Source organism: Aythya marila, assembly GCF_965140915.1.
Source record: "Aythya marila genome assembly, chromosome: 9".
NCBI classification, from domain to species: Eukaryota; Metazoa; Chordata; class Aves; order Anseriformes; family Anatidae; genus Aythya; species Aythya marila.
In genome coordinates this window covers 20264081-20278671 of record NC_139050.1, presented here as the reverse complement: position 1 = coordinate 20278671, position 14591 = coordinate 20264081, and the positions used below count along the sequence as shown (strand labels likewise).

At 34.7% G+C, this 14591-nt stretch overlaps 1 protein-coding gene across 10 annotated transcripts in view; it reads left to right on the top strand.

Annotated features, from left to right (window-relative positions):
- The window catches only part of NAALADL2 (N-acetylated alpha-linked acidic dipeptidase like 2), a 419953-nt gene that overhangs the window by 298901 nt on the left and 106461 nt on the right, over nt 1-14591 (top strand). For all 10 annotated transcript variants that reach the window (XR_014318086.1, XM_082766747.1, XM_082766748.1 and 7 more), the window contains 2 exons: nt 4328-4471; nt 10804-10896. Coding sequence is in view for 9 of the 10 variants with exons in the window: in XM_082766747.1 (XP_082622873.1) it covers nt 4328-4471; nt 10804-10896 (237 nt within the window). In the remaining variant the exon portion in view is untranslated. The remainder of the gene's footprint in view (nt 1-4327; nt 4472-10803; nt 10897-14591) is intronic.

Genomic DNA, 14591 nt, shown 5'->3' with positions numbered 1-14591 from the left:
CGTTTAAAGTACGTTAAGTAGGCATTAAGACAAAGTGATTTTTAAAGAGACAGGGGAGTAGCTTTTTTCTTTTATATTGATTACACACATGTCCTTGAGAGGAAGGGGAAAAGATGATAGTAGATTCTGAAGGTATGTTTTCTTCTCATATCAGCTGTAAAATTTGTAGTTTTATTTTTAAGGACAACACAAATCTATTCAAGGAGACAGTCTTGGGTAATATATACCCAGATTAGCATCCACTCCATTGATTAAATGTTATGTAAACAGAATGCAGTGCATATGCTTTAAGTAAAGTAACATCTGTATGTTGTTTTCTTTTTGTAAGTATTGATATATATATTGTTTTTTTAACTGTTGGGAGTTTATCTCAGGTTGTGTCATACATTTTTCTTTTAAATTCCTTAACTTTTTACATGATAAGAATGTGAAAGCTTTCAAGTGTTTTTAAACAAACCTGTTTGTCCATCACCAGCGTGAACAAACATTTTAAAATGTTTTTCAGATGCTCTCTGAATACTCTCAGTAACTTGTTTTCTTTCTGGCTGATCCTGAGTGCACCTACATTTTGTCTTTTCAGTGTACGTGCATATACCTTTCACAGATGCCAACTTTTTTCTCATCCATATCTGAAATCTGTACATAGTTTTAAGCGTTGCTTGTCCATTTGCGAATCGCAGAATCATGCATCATGAAATGCAAGCTGCCACAATGCTGTTGTAATTGGCAGAACAGTTCATCATCTCATACTTCATTGCCTGTAAAGCTGCTTTGCAAGTCCTGAGTTGTGGCTGCTGTTAAAGTCCCTGGTTATGGAATTTCAAAGATTTTTATTTTATGTTTTTTACAGAAGAGAGGCAAATGTTTTTCTCTTCCTGCATATTAATACCAATGACTAGTGAAGCAATGTACTTTTAAATTGATGTTTTTCACATTGTAGTTCTGGTGGATAATTCACAGAGAACCGGATAAAGACATAACAGGAAAATACTTGTTACCACTTCTACTGCATAGACGTCTACTCAAGGTTGTGCTTGTATCTTGATAACATTTTCCTTCACCAGTTACTTTTCTCATCCATGCAGATACTTTGAGCTTATATCTCACAAGATACCCTTCGGATCTTAAGCTACCCTCCTGCCCATTAATAAAAAAAAAAACATTCTTATTTCTGCTTTCAGTGTCATAGGGTGATCAGCGCCATTTTTTGTACACATAAGTCAGAATACCAGTTTCCATAAAACATTACTTTCTTTGCTTTAGAGAAATAGAGGAGGAGCTATAAAGTTGACTTTATGTACAGAAAATAATATATGTGACTTTTGATATCCAAACACTGAGCAGATTTGAGTTTTCCCAGATTTTTCTGTACCGAAGTGCTTGGAGGAGAACATCATCATTTTTTTCTGGATTATCATTCTCACTATATCAATTTACAGCAAGAAGGGGCAGCCAGAAATGGTTTATTTTTCCTTCTATGTTCTAAGAGTGAATTTAGAAAGGAGAAGGAAAAAATAAAATCTTATTACTGAACTCAGTGAGTTTGCAAGCTGTAGCAGATTGGAACATTTTTGTGTAAGAGGTTGGACTGGATTTGAATTCTAAAAATATCCTTCAACCCAAACCTGCAATTTGGTATAAGTATGACTATACTCATACTAATGCCATTGGAAAATATACAGAAAGTCATTGGGACTTGCCTTCTGAGAAAGTGGGACTTTGTGGAGCTATTCATTGGAAGACCAAGGTGCAAAAATAGCAGGAGAAAAAAAAAAGAAAAGCCATCTTTGCTTGCACTGTCAACGATGTGACAGTGCAAGCCTTTTCTAGCAGTATTAATTGGAAGTGTGATGGGCTGTTTTTGTGTTTTTTTTTTGTGTGTGTTTTTTTTTTGTTTGTTTGTTTTTGATAAGAGAGAGTCATATCTCTATTAGTAGTACTGCTCATGGACAGCATTGCAAACAGCTGTCACTGAAGGTGCAGCAAAATAGCTGCTGCACAGCAGAATTACGATTGACAATAGTGATGCTGTTTTAGTACCTAGAGCCACTGATCAACTGGTGGCATCTCCCTGGAATAAGCACTCCGCAGTCCCTTCAGTTTGGGCATGTGGTTAGATAAACCACAGATAAACCATACGTAAGCTGATTTTGCAGGGAAGAATAAAGAGATCATTGTGACTAGCTTTGTGAGATTCAGTGGAAGCCTATTGACTGTTGAATACCTCAACAAAGCAGTGTGAGGGTTTATACATTGCATGTATAAATGATTCAAATGCTTATGATGTGTCAGTTTTTATGTCTCTGTTTTGGTCGTGGTTTGTACACTATCAAATGTTGACAAAGGGCAGTGCAGAAGATATGCTGGGAATGCATAAATGGCAGATTACCTCTTCCACAGAAATGCATTGAACTGTTCACTCCAGGCAATTGAATGACAGAGCCATCTTATTTGACCAAATGCACTTTATTCTGTCTTTTATGCTATAATTTATTCTCATAGTGTTCTGTGAAGTCCTGCTTGAAGTTTCTATTCCCAGCATAAAACTGTTTGTCAAATTTCCATTAGGCTTAAGGTGAAAAATTAATGAGCCATTCACTTCAGATATTTCAAAACTAATACTGCTCTATTATTAATGCAGCAGAAAGTCAAAGATGTGGGTATATACAATTATGGTTCAGTGTTCAGTCAGACTTTACTTTTTTGTTCTGTAAATTTTTTGGAGAGATCATTAAAACAGTGTTTCAGGTCATAGAAGGAATTACTGTAATGAATTTTATAAGTAAACTTTTTAGACAGTTTTATTTATTAACTTTTTGTTTTATCAGATTCTGGCAGAGTTACTTTAATAAGCAGATAGTGATGAAATACTGTCCATTTTGTCCAAAGAAAACCTCAACCTGAGTCACTGGAAAAGTAGGAGTATAGTCCTCACTTTCTGTGTCAGAAACTTTCTAAAGATTACCTTTTTTGTGCACCCAAAATAAATTTAAGAATTGATTAGCATATTTTTCTAACTACATTCCAGCATGTTCTCCAGAGTCCTCCTTGAATTAATACCAGTTTTAGGCCTGGCATGGTTGGATTGTTAGATTTGCACATAGTAAGGAAGTCTGCTGCTTAAATCATTTTACTGCTATAAAACAAAATTTTAATTACAAGCAAAATCTCAATTTTAAATTATTCTCAAAGCATTTGCTGAGCTCACTGACCCCGAAAGCACTATGCTCTCCAAGGAGCCTGGCATCCAGCAGAGAAAGGTCAAGTGAGAACCTCACGAAGTTCTTCCAATATGTTGGTTTCCTTGCGAAGTTGAGCTACACTGTTTTGTCCTTGGTACCAGACCAAGCCCATAACTACTTAAAAAAAGACTGGAAGATTGTGCTTTAACTAGTAGCTCTGGAAATCTCAAATTTTTTTCAGTATGAACTGTGTTTTACTGGGGAGATTGGTCTTGGATCTTTTACTTTTAAGCCCTGATCATGATGCAGATAGCTTAGCTCATATCTCCTAAAAACAAAATACTCTTATGACAGCTAATACATGTCTGGCAAAGAGAAAGTACTCCTTACATTTTTCTTTAAACTGCTTATTAATATTAATTTCAATGCTTTTTATGAAATAGATCAGACTGTATTCTTTAAAGGGGAGGGTGTGTATTCAGATGTTCAGGCTTCTGGGTATATGCAAGGAAGCACATCTCATCAAGCTGTCATACATCATCAGCACATGTCCTCTGTGGTGTGTTTCTTTTCGGAGTTCTCACAGAAGCTTTTTTGGTGTGATACCCCACCCCTTAAACAGTGTATTGCTAAGTAGCACAACTTTTGTAGTATTTAAACATCTGTAATATTCCAAATCTGCAGCAAAACAAACAACCTTATGTGTAGCAGCATCATTTCATGCAGGTAGATACTTGGATTTGATTTCAGGCAGTTTAAACACCTGCCTTTTCTCAGTACCACTGTATTTGAGACTTGAATTTGAGTTATTGCTGATCAGTAATTCTATTTTTTATGGATTCCTTTAACCAAACACTGATTTCATTTTTTTGTTAAGTCACAATCTAATATCTGCTTGAACTCTGACAAGTTTCTTTCTGGCGGAACTATTCCCTACACTTTTTAATGTCTATATGTAATTTTGTTGTATGTATTCTCGAAGGAATTTTTTTCGGTAAGGTAAGAACAAAAAAGTGGCTGATTATTTAAATCCAGATTTCTTGAGCTGTACTGTAGATGTTTGGGTTACTTTATTTTGTTTAGGTCTTATGTAGAAATCTTTAATTGTAATTCACTAAGTTGCTGTTTTCTTTTTGTTATTTAAGATGGAAGCTACAGACATCATCGACTGAACCTCACAACACTGTTAGTGCAACCAATTTCTGCAGTACTTGCCAAAAAAATCATTTCTGTACCTGAGAACAGTGTCCGAAAAGATAGGTGTGTCCCCCTTCAACTGCCAAGTACAGGTAATAATTTTTAAATAATTTTTTCTCCTAAAAATGAAATTGTCTTCAGGTATTCCACATTTGTTTTCTCTAACAGTGTATAGCTAAAAGATGTAGCTGATTATGAGTATGCTTTGCTTAGCTGCTTTCTAAAAGAGATTATAAAAAATAAAAATTCTGCTCCCAAAAACTGATAGATGGAAGTTGTGTTAAGGGGTGATAAATATCTGGGAATTATTACAAGAGAGACATTAAAAAAAAAAAAAAAAAAAAAAAAGTATTCTTTTATCTTTAGCAACCTTACTGTAGTTAGGTCTAACTTTCAGAAATGATCTCATTTGCCAGCTTTCAGCAAATAAGTCAATATCTAGAGTACAAAGTCTCCTTCTTAATGTAAGGCATTAAGCTCTAATTCTTGCTATTGAGTAAAGAAATCCCACTGTCTTTAGGTATCTTCACTAGGGAGGTGTTACTAGGGCTGCAGTCCTTTGTTTGTTAGGCCTAGTCGGACTACTGAAACATTAAGGCACCAGGAGCAGTATTGAAGTTATTCTGTCTTTTTTCTGTCTCTAAGGTAATGCTATAATTCTAAACAGTGATGTGTCTTTCTGTGTTCCTTAAGTTGTATCTGCCATAGAATAAACAATGCGTTGTTGTCTGGACCTTCAGGCATCTTTTTGTTCAAATTTCATCAGGAAAACAGTCATCATGATAAGAATGAAATACGTTGAATAGAGCTAGGTGTAAAGAAAGAATGCATTCAGCTTATCTCTTCCGAGATAATGCTATTAGCAAAGTCATACAGATTATAGCTTGAATAAACTTACTGCTTTTGTGAGGGGAAAAAAAGTGAGAATAGAGTCTTCCAGCAAAGATGATGCACAGTGTTTCAATGAAGGGAGAAACACTTTCCAGATAACATTCCAGAAGAGATGCATATATAATTAGTAATTCTTTCTTGTTTTTTTTTTTTTGTTTGTTTGTAATAGTCTATCTTTCACCATTAAAAAAAAAAAAATGCAGAAAAAAATGTGCCTTGTGCCTTTTATTGTAGTGCCTGTTTATTTTAATTGATGTAAAGCAATGGTCTTGGAAGGGAAGAGGCAAATTAAAGTAGCCACTTATCCTGCACTAAGTACAGTGATGATAATGGTAAAAGCAAATCTTCAGGGCAACCATTGTACTATCATATATGTGCTGTATCACTTGTTTATTGCTTTTGGAAAGTCACTGTGGAATAGGAATACAATAAAACAAGACATAAAATAGGTTGGTTAATTTTATGACTTGTGTTGACATTTGTAGTTATACATATCAAATGGAAAGGCAGCAAGACCTCGTGCTTCATCGCTTAAGCTGCTGTTATCAGGACAAGTATTGGTCTCCATGTATGGCTGATTAGATATTTTAAAGATGAGCTGATTTTCCCCGCAACCAGTAAACAAGGATGATATAAGCAGGAAAAGGGCTTTTTTGGAAGAACAAGAGCTTAACCATTCCAAGTAGGATGTGTGAAGGTTGCTAATAGCGTACGGGTTTTCAACAGCTGAAATTTGTAATGTAAGACACGAATGGGCTGGAAAACTCATTTTAGAAAGAGAAAAAGCTCTGTTGAGTCTGTTTCTCAAAAAAAGGTTGCTTGGAGGCTGCAGTATAGAATCACCTAAAGGACAGCTTATTCTACTTTTATGCAGTCTAGCAGTCTAGAAAGAACTAACCCATGTCCTTCTCATTCTGGGTGATCACAACTTGTTTCTGATTTCATGTAACGCTTCTTAACCACAATAAACCACGTGCAAATTTTTATTTTTTACTCTTAACTTATTGAGTAAAGTGGCTTTATAGTAACAAGCCTTGCTTAATTCTCTAATGCATTTATGATATATTGTGCTTTGAAATAATTCTATATACTGGAACATATAGTTTGCTGAAGTGCTCAGTAGCAGCCTTAATAGTAGAGATAAAAGACTGATTTCATGATAAGAAATCTTGTATAACTATCTAATAATAATAACTAAAAAGAATATGCCGAACAGAGGCATATGAGAACAGTGAAGGCTCAATTTGCAGTCTTCCTGTTGATTGGAAGAAGCTTAAGAGAAAGATTTCATTTCTGACGTAGAATTCATCATTTATCTGTCAAAAGAGATGAATGTGCAATTCAAATGATTGGTTGGCTAAAAATTTGTTAGAATAAAATTATCATCATTCTCTCATCAGTATGTTTCAAAAAGCTGAGCAGCAGATTCATCAGTAATGATTAAACATTTATATATAGTTTTCTCACATTGCCTCTTTATTCCCTTAGCCTTGCAGTTTTCAAGAGACATAATGTGACAGAGGGAGTGGAAGGGTATGGAGAGAGACATCTGAGATATATGGGATACTTAGAACCTAGAAAGTGTAGAGTGGAAACTGAAGTTAGTTGTTAGTTTTGTGGTAGTTGAAGTTGGTAATTAGATTTGATTTTTCTTTATTATGGTGTATCATCATTAATCCCCACTAATCTAAAATTGTGCTCCCATGAACTTTTTCAAAAAATGGGCAATTAGAGTATTTTAAGTATTAAGTACTTTTCTTCATTTAAAGACCTATACTTGAACCTAATTGATAATCAATTTAAAATAGAAGTAGAAAAGATTTGGTACTCAAAATGACTTGTGATGAAATACTATGGACTATCTAAAATACATTTTTCAAAATCAAGTAAGATTTCAAAAACATCATAACTATACAGTCTAATATGGCAGTAGTTTGGAATTTACTCAGATTCTCTAGAAACTGTCTAATGAAAACGAAGCACTTTTCCAAATGATTGGAAAATCTACTGGTATATAAACATTTTAACGTATTTGCATCAAATGGTCTTTTTAACAGGATATTCTAAATGTTATGTACAAGTTCACATTATTCTGTACAGTACCACCAATAAAATAAAAGAAATCTGTAATCTATTTGATTATCCATTATAGGTAAATCAGTTATGGTGTTTCTGAATTGAGTGTTGTTAGTTCTTAGTGTTACATCATGTTCTATGATACTTGATATTACCTTAAAGCCTCAGGTCTTGGGGCAAGTAGCTTTATGAAAACTGTAGCTTTTGTTATTAAGCAAATTATTAGCCTTCAGGGAGGCCTGAAAAGCTTGGTAGTGTGTGCCCAGAAAGTTGGCACTTGAGTTATTAGAGCTTGACATAAAGGTTTTTAATGACTTGAAAAAGAAACATGTTGAATGTAATTTTATCCTAACTACCCCAGGTGAATTTGTGCGCCCTAAAATAACGTGACTCTGGAAGTTTGGTGATGTTTCAATGTGTTACTTTAATTGTGATTTCAAAATGACGTATTTTTATTCAGGTGTGGTTTGTGCTGATTTCAGCAGGTTTTATATACGTGTTAAAAACTGACTTGGAATTATTCTATATAGTTTGTTTCCTTGGTATTCTGAAACAACTTTTGTTTGTATCATCTAAGAATTATGCTTTTGGAATACCTGAATTCAGTTAGTATTTAATGCTTCAGCACTTGAGTAAAATGTGCATATGGGCAAATTTTTATGTGTTTATAGCAAAAGTTTGGTCAAATGAGTTCAGTTTTCAAACCTGAGTGACTAATGAAGCTTTTTAAAATCCAGTACTACAAGAACGATCAGACAAGAGGTTGATATAAGTGCGTAGCATGAGCAAGATTCAGAAATTTAACTAATTTGTTTGAAAGTTAATCTCAAGCTCACTTACTTCTATGTTGGTATAAGTGTGGGATAAAGTTTAAAAGAAAAAAAAAGCAGAACTTATTTGTTAGACTACTTAGTTTAAGCTCCTCCGTAGTTCTAAAACTGTGAGTCAAATGAGAGAGAAGTAACCATGATTTTTTTTAAATAGGTAATTTGGAGAGAAGGTAGTCATTTGCCCAGAGATAATGTACAGATTTCAAGTTAAAGAAATAGATCAAAAATACTGACAAAATATAAATACTTTTCTGTGCTTCTACTTCAGTCATAGCTTTTGGTTTACATAAACTCAAAGTGAATAGTCTTAAGCAAAAGTCTCCTCATAGTTTTCCAGAGAATACAGAAAAAAGAAAAAAAATGTCAATACCTTTAAAATACGGCATTAGGGAAGTGATGTTTGTTGTCAGCACTGTCAAAAGGGGATTAAATTTCACTTCTGCTGTATTCTCCAAAGAGTGCTTTCAGCCTTTTCATCCGGTGGTACTGAGCCTTTAAGCCGAAGTCACTTTAAGCTGACTAGTGTATTACATGACTATTAACTTCGCTATCTGATTCCACAATATGTGTATTGCCAGGACATAATTTTCTATTTCTTCTTTGTCAGTTGAACACTGCATAGCTGGTGTTGATTAAAGAAAGACAACTTTGCCATTTGTCTTCAAAAGGGTTTATCTTATTTTTCAAATGGGGCCTAAAGAAATACAATGGCTCACATGCCGTGAGCTATTTTCAGATTTTTTTAAACAACCGAAAAAGTTAAACAGGTAACAGTACAGTGCTGGAAGCACTCTGGATTAATATTTTTTAATTAAATATTTTAATAAAATTCTATAATAATATCTGTAGATTTATAGAACAACCAATTCATCATCACATGCTGTAAATAGACTTTCCTTTCTGATGTAAGTTAATGTAAAAGTTAATTAGAACTTGAACCCAAACGTATCCATGACAGATCAAAATATTAAGTTGCTGTGATTAATTACTGCAAAGTAATGTGCTGTGGTTTATTTTTAATGAACTGTGGGTGGCTTTCATATTCTTTGCTGTTACATTCTAGCAAAGACAGAGTTGTCACATGGAGGCTGTTTCTACTTTTAACAAAGAAGGTTTTGTCTGAGTAAAAAATAAAATAAGTATTCTTGGTACGCTTTTATTTTTTAAACATTTCCTAGCTGTTGTTTTGCTTTTCTCAAATATCAGTGAATAGTGAATGAAAACATACTGAATTTTATGTTAAGAGAATTTTTAAGTAAATTTACCAGCTGAAGTACCAGCAAATGAACCCTGAAGAAAAGTTTCATAGAGATGCATAGTTTTTATTTTACATGTTGCAGTAAACTCCCTGCTTGAGCATTCTACATATCTCAGGAGAGAAATCCCAGAAACAAACTGGTAGCAGCATGTCCTGGGGAGGCCAACAGCTTGGGTGACAGAGAGCAGAGTGGTCCACGGGATAGTTTAATTTTGGTCTGTGGCAGTCAGGATGCGGACACCAAAGGAACGCCAGCCCAAATGTGCCTTGAAACACAGGTCTGCCATGGGGCTGGGGACGTGCTCTGGATATAGGGACCCCCCAAAGGACTGGGAGGACTCAGTGCCTGTTGTCAGACCACTGCTAGCATTTAAGTTAGAGCACTTTAACACGGTTTTGCTTTTCTCAGATAGAAGTTATGACCTTTCAGATGAGATGAATGTTAATACAGTCTATTATAATGCAAACAAAGCATTTGAAAGGTATCTGCAGTTCCCTGTAGTTAGATGCTTTGTTGCCTTGCCACAAACTCCAGGAGTTAGAGTGGCTAGCGTGTCCCACCTGGGGATGGAAGGAACAGCAGGAACTCGCAACAAAGAACTGTACGTTTTTTAAAACTATATTAACTCAGATATTTACTTTTCTCTGGCTAAATCCTGTGCCACAGTCTTAACTGGCGTAGCTATTTTGGCAAGTCTTATATATTGGCAGCTTCTGGAATCTTTTGCCCTTGTATTTACACCATTTCCTCGCTGATACCAGCTAAGCTGTCTGTTGGCATAAATTCACAAGTACATCACCAAAGGCTATGCTGCTATAGTGATTAGTAATGCTAAGGTGTAACTTTTCCTTTCTAATTTAGCACACAGTTCTTGATGTTCTTGCTATTTTTTTGTTTGTTTGCTCATTTGTTTATTTCCTTAATAATGTTAACGTAAACCAGGGATAATTCTGTGGATGTTATAGAAAGACTGACTTGGGTGGGGGCTTAGGTTAGAGAAACCTATGAAGGTTAAGACAACTTTCCTTATCATAGGATTTTGTAAATCCTACTTTTTGTTGTTGTTGTTGTTTGTTACTACTGTGTCCTGGCAGCATTTATTGGGTGAATTGAATGTTCTTTTTCCTCAAGGAGCAGAAACATCTTTTGAGACTCCAGGTTTAATCCTCACAGCTAAAATGTGTCTAAGAAAATACTGTATTATGTCATGTTTTAATCTTTTATCCCTCTTCATTACCTTTTTTCTTTGTTGTCTCTTTTTTGTTGTTGGAGAGATTTATATCTGTGGTCTGTGGATTTCTTGCTTGAATAAACAACAGTTTAACATTTGCTTAGTTGTTTTTTTTTTTTAATTTTATCTTTTAACAGAGAAAAAAATAATCAGTCTGAATATTCAGTCAGTCACAACATACAGGACAATTTCTAATGTTATTGGATATTTAAAAGGAACTGTGTTTCCTGGTAAGTAGCCCCTTATCATTTCTATTGATTATTTGTTTCACAATGACTGGGACTCATAGCTGGGGTCACGGTTCTACTTTGCCACATAATGTGCTACTATAAAGGAAGGCCTTTGTAGTCTGTGAGTTGATTTCTGAGAAAACAGAACATATGGGTTAAACACAGAATGATCTCAGGAGGTATTATTGTTACAATGAAAGTATTTTCATGAAACAACCAGAGTTTACTTGTAGACCATATTTGTATTTTATACCAATAGCTATGTTGGTAGTTTTAATTTTAAAATATGTTGTATAACATGATTTTATTTAACACGTGAGCTGTCTATAGAATTTTAGAAAATGCTTTGATTTTATTGATGATGTTAACAGAACTTTGAGTTAAATAAAATAAAACTCTATGATTCAAATCCACAACATCGCTGGGTAACTCAACTGTCTCACTGAAACCAGGGTACAGGGCAGCCTGATCTCTGGCTTAGTTAAGAATCTAATATCAAAAGTGATTACAGTGTAGTACAATCTATGACTAAGTTCTTAATCACAATTTCTGCAGCCTTATTTTGTGTTAGAATCATGCCTTAAGCTAGTTGTATACAATTCTATGAATAATAATTAGTTCTGCATGCCTTAAGAATTAAACAGTAAGATTCTAAATGTAATTGTGATATAAAAAACAACCCCCCTCTCTCCTTTGGTTCTGTATATAGGTAACATAATCAGAACATCATAGGAATCAAGATCATCTTGACTTTATTCTGTCTGTGAATGAACTTGCCTGAAAGCTGAAGGGTTTCTGCAACACTAATGAACACTATTGCTGATTCTTAACATACTGCAAAGTGTTGTTGGCCCAATACAATACGTACTGGACAAACCACATCATCATCAAAATGGCCATCACATTTGCCTTGATTATTGCTCTTTTATTAGCTTCATAAGAAAGGAGGCAAATTTAGCTACAGTCTGGTCATTTAATCTGTTAAGTGATGCAATGAAGGAGGCAGAGTAGCTTTAAAGTTGATCCCTTCTAGTGAAATAACAACTAAGTTTTGTGTGGGCTCAGTGCTACACTTTTTACCAGATTAGTATTTTTTTAAGCAAGATAGAAAGTAGTCAGCACAGTGGATTTAATTTCAATAAAGGATTTAATTTTGTAGAATAATTTGAAGTTACCAGTCTACTGTCGCTAATGTTTTGCAAATAGCTGTCACAGAATTTGAAAGGTAGTAACTGTCATGTTTAGACACGTTGTCTACTGCATTGTGAAAGAGAACGGAGACAAATAAGAAAAAGAATGCATTGGTATCTGTTTAATAAATTATTTATCTTCTCTACTCGTTATTATTGCATTCTTAGTAAGGAGCTACTTTTTAAAGGTAAATCGGTATATGCTTAACTCTATGTGTATATATCCAAAGGAAGTCAATAGGAATACCCACATGTCAACAGTTTACCCCATAATATCTTGATGAATAAGGGTCATAGAAATTGGCTGCGAATGTAGATAAAAGTGAGGCGTGTAATGCACCATGGACAACATTTCATTCAGGATGAATTAAACCTTCATTTGTTTCTTTACTCTTCCTTGTTGCTATAGCTACACCCTGTCAACTGTTAGAATATCTGATGTTTTCATGGCATTGATTCTCTGTCATTTTGATGGGGTTTTAGTAGTTTCACTTACCTGGAATGTTCACCTTTATGTTCCCAGGATTGCAGAGAGCAAGCCAAATTTATCTTCAGTGTAGCTTAATGAAAGACTGGAGAGCATCTCCAAGAGTGTTTTTTGGTTTTGTTTGGATATTTTTTTAAGACATCCTAACGTGCACACAAGCTCACCCACCTATGTAGTGGTGATATTATTTGACCAAGACATTAAAAGATTTAAGTGCAGAAGAATGTGATTGTTGGCGGCATGTAAAAATCTCAAAAACATAACATTGATTTTGTAGAACGTGATTGAAAATGGGCTGTATAACAAGAAGATAGTGTAAAGTCACTATTTTCAATGATAAATGCCCATTGTCCAGCCCGTCACTACCCTGAACACTATCCCATCTTGTCACTTTCAAAAGTAATGGATATTTTTTCTCCACATCTAGTCCTTTCTTTCTCTTTTTTTTTTTTTTTTTTTTCTTACCACATGGTATCTGTCTCTACCTGTTTCTGTAAAAGATTATGAGAAAGGACAGCAGCTGCCTCTTGTAACCATGGCCATCCTTTCTCCTATGCTTTTCCCATAGTCACTTGCTTCAGGGTATTGTGTCTATTCAAGAGAGAGATGTGCAAAGATGAAGAATTTCAAAGGCGGCACCAGCTGTTATCTTATACCTCATTTCATTTTGCTGGTGTCTCCTACAGTAAGTTACTGTTTGTAGCTTTTTCCATTAAAATGTCCTATACTATTTTTCATAAGGTCTCTTTCCATTTCCCTTCATACTCACTATTCACAAGCTGAAGAGATTTAATAAGGGGCAATCGTTGTTCTGGTCTGATCACCCTGCACTTGCTCTAGTAATTCAGAATCCCTTAAGGACTTTCTATTCATTTCTGTTCCCAATTGCTTAACATTAAGGAAGTTTAAGATCCTGTGACTTTTCACCGTCACTGCAATCTATGATTGAACTTCTCATGATGCAACAAACAAGTCTAATTATATCTTAGATTGCATTTTGTTACATTTTGTACAGTTAGATTTATATTTTGCATATTTGCTCTAAAGAAACAAATTTTCATTTACATACCTATACACTCCTCTCCCCCTCAAGCAGTTGACTGAAAACATTACAGATACATAGCAGCTCCCCTATTAGTAAAGCATTTTCAATACCTTATCAATACCCAACATCACCACGTATTTTGTTGAACAAAACCAGTAAAAGTTCAATATCATCAAGAATGGTTTTATAATCAAAGGGTATTAGTGTTCAGTTAAAGAAATCTTTCCAGGCAGCAGTCACTGCAAAAAATCCCCATGGAGTAGATATTTAATTTTATAATCAGTATAAAGTGAGGATATTTTGCCACCTCCCTGTATTGCTACAGTCCAGTGTACTGACATCAGTGAAGAATTAATTCTTTTGGATAGAGAACTAACAGGAAACCAAAACTCTTTATAGTCCTTGGAACCCATGTGACATCCGAAGGTTGTTGCTGATCTGGCATCACTTAATAACTGTTCTCTGTCAATGTCCTGAAATATGGAAAGCATGCCTTTGAAAGCCTAGTTCTATATCAGAACACACCCAATAGGCAATCCTTCAAAGAGGTTCCCATCATGAATTCATCTCATACACATCTAATAGCTGAATAAGTCATTCAGCAGAACTCTGTGTAGACTTCTTGAAACACGTCAGTCACGCTAGGAGTTCATGTCGTTTCATACCACGTCATCCTTTCAGAATAAAAGATGGTTCTTTACACTTGAGAGTCAGTATTTGTATATTGTATGAAGCTTTGAGAGATGAAGATTTCATTTAATTTCTCTGAATTAGTTTTGTTTTGTTCTGTTTTTCTCTGAATAACTGTATACATGTTCTTTATTTCAGATTGAAACCTAATGCCTTTCATTTTATAAAATACTTTCTTCCAGTATCATCAAAGTTGCTAGGTCTGACTTACCTTTCTGTATCATTCATTATCTTTATTCCTCTGTCGTGTCTCTTCTCTAAACCTGCAGTCCAGGTCTTTTCA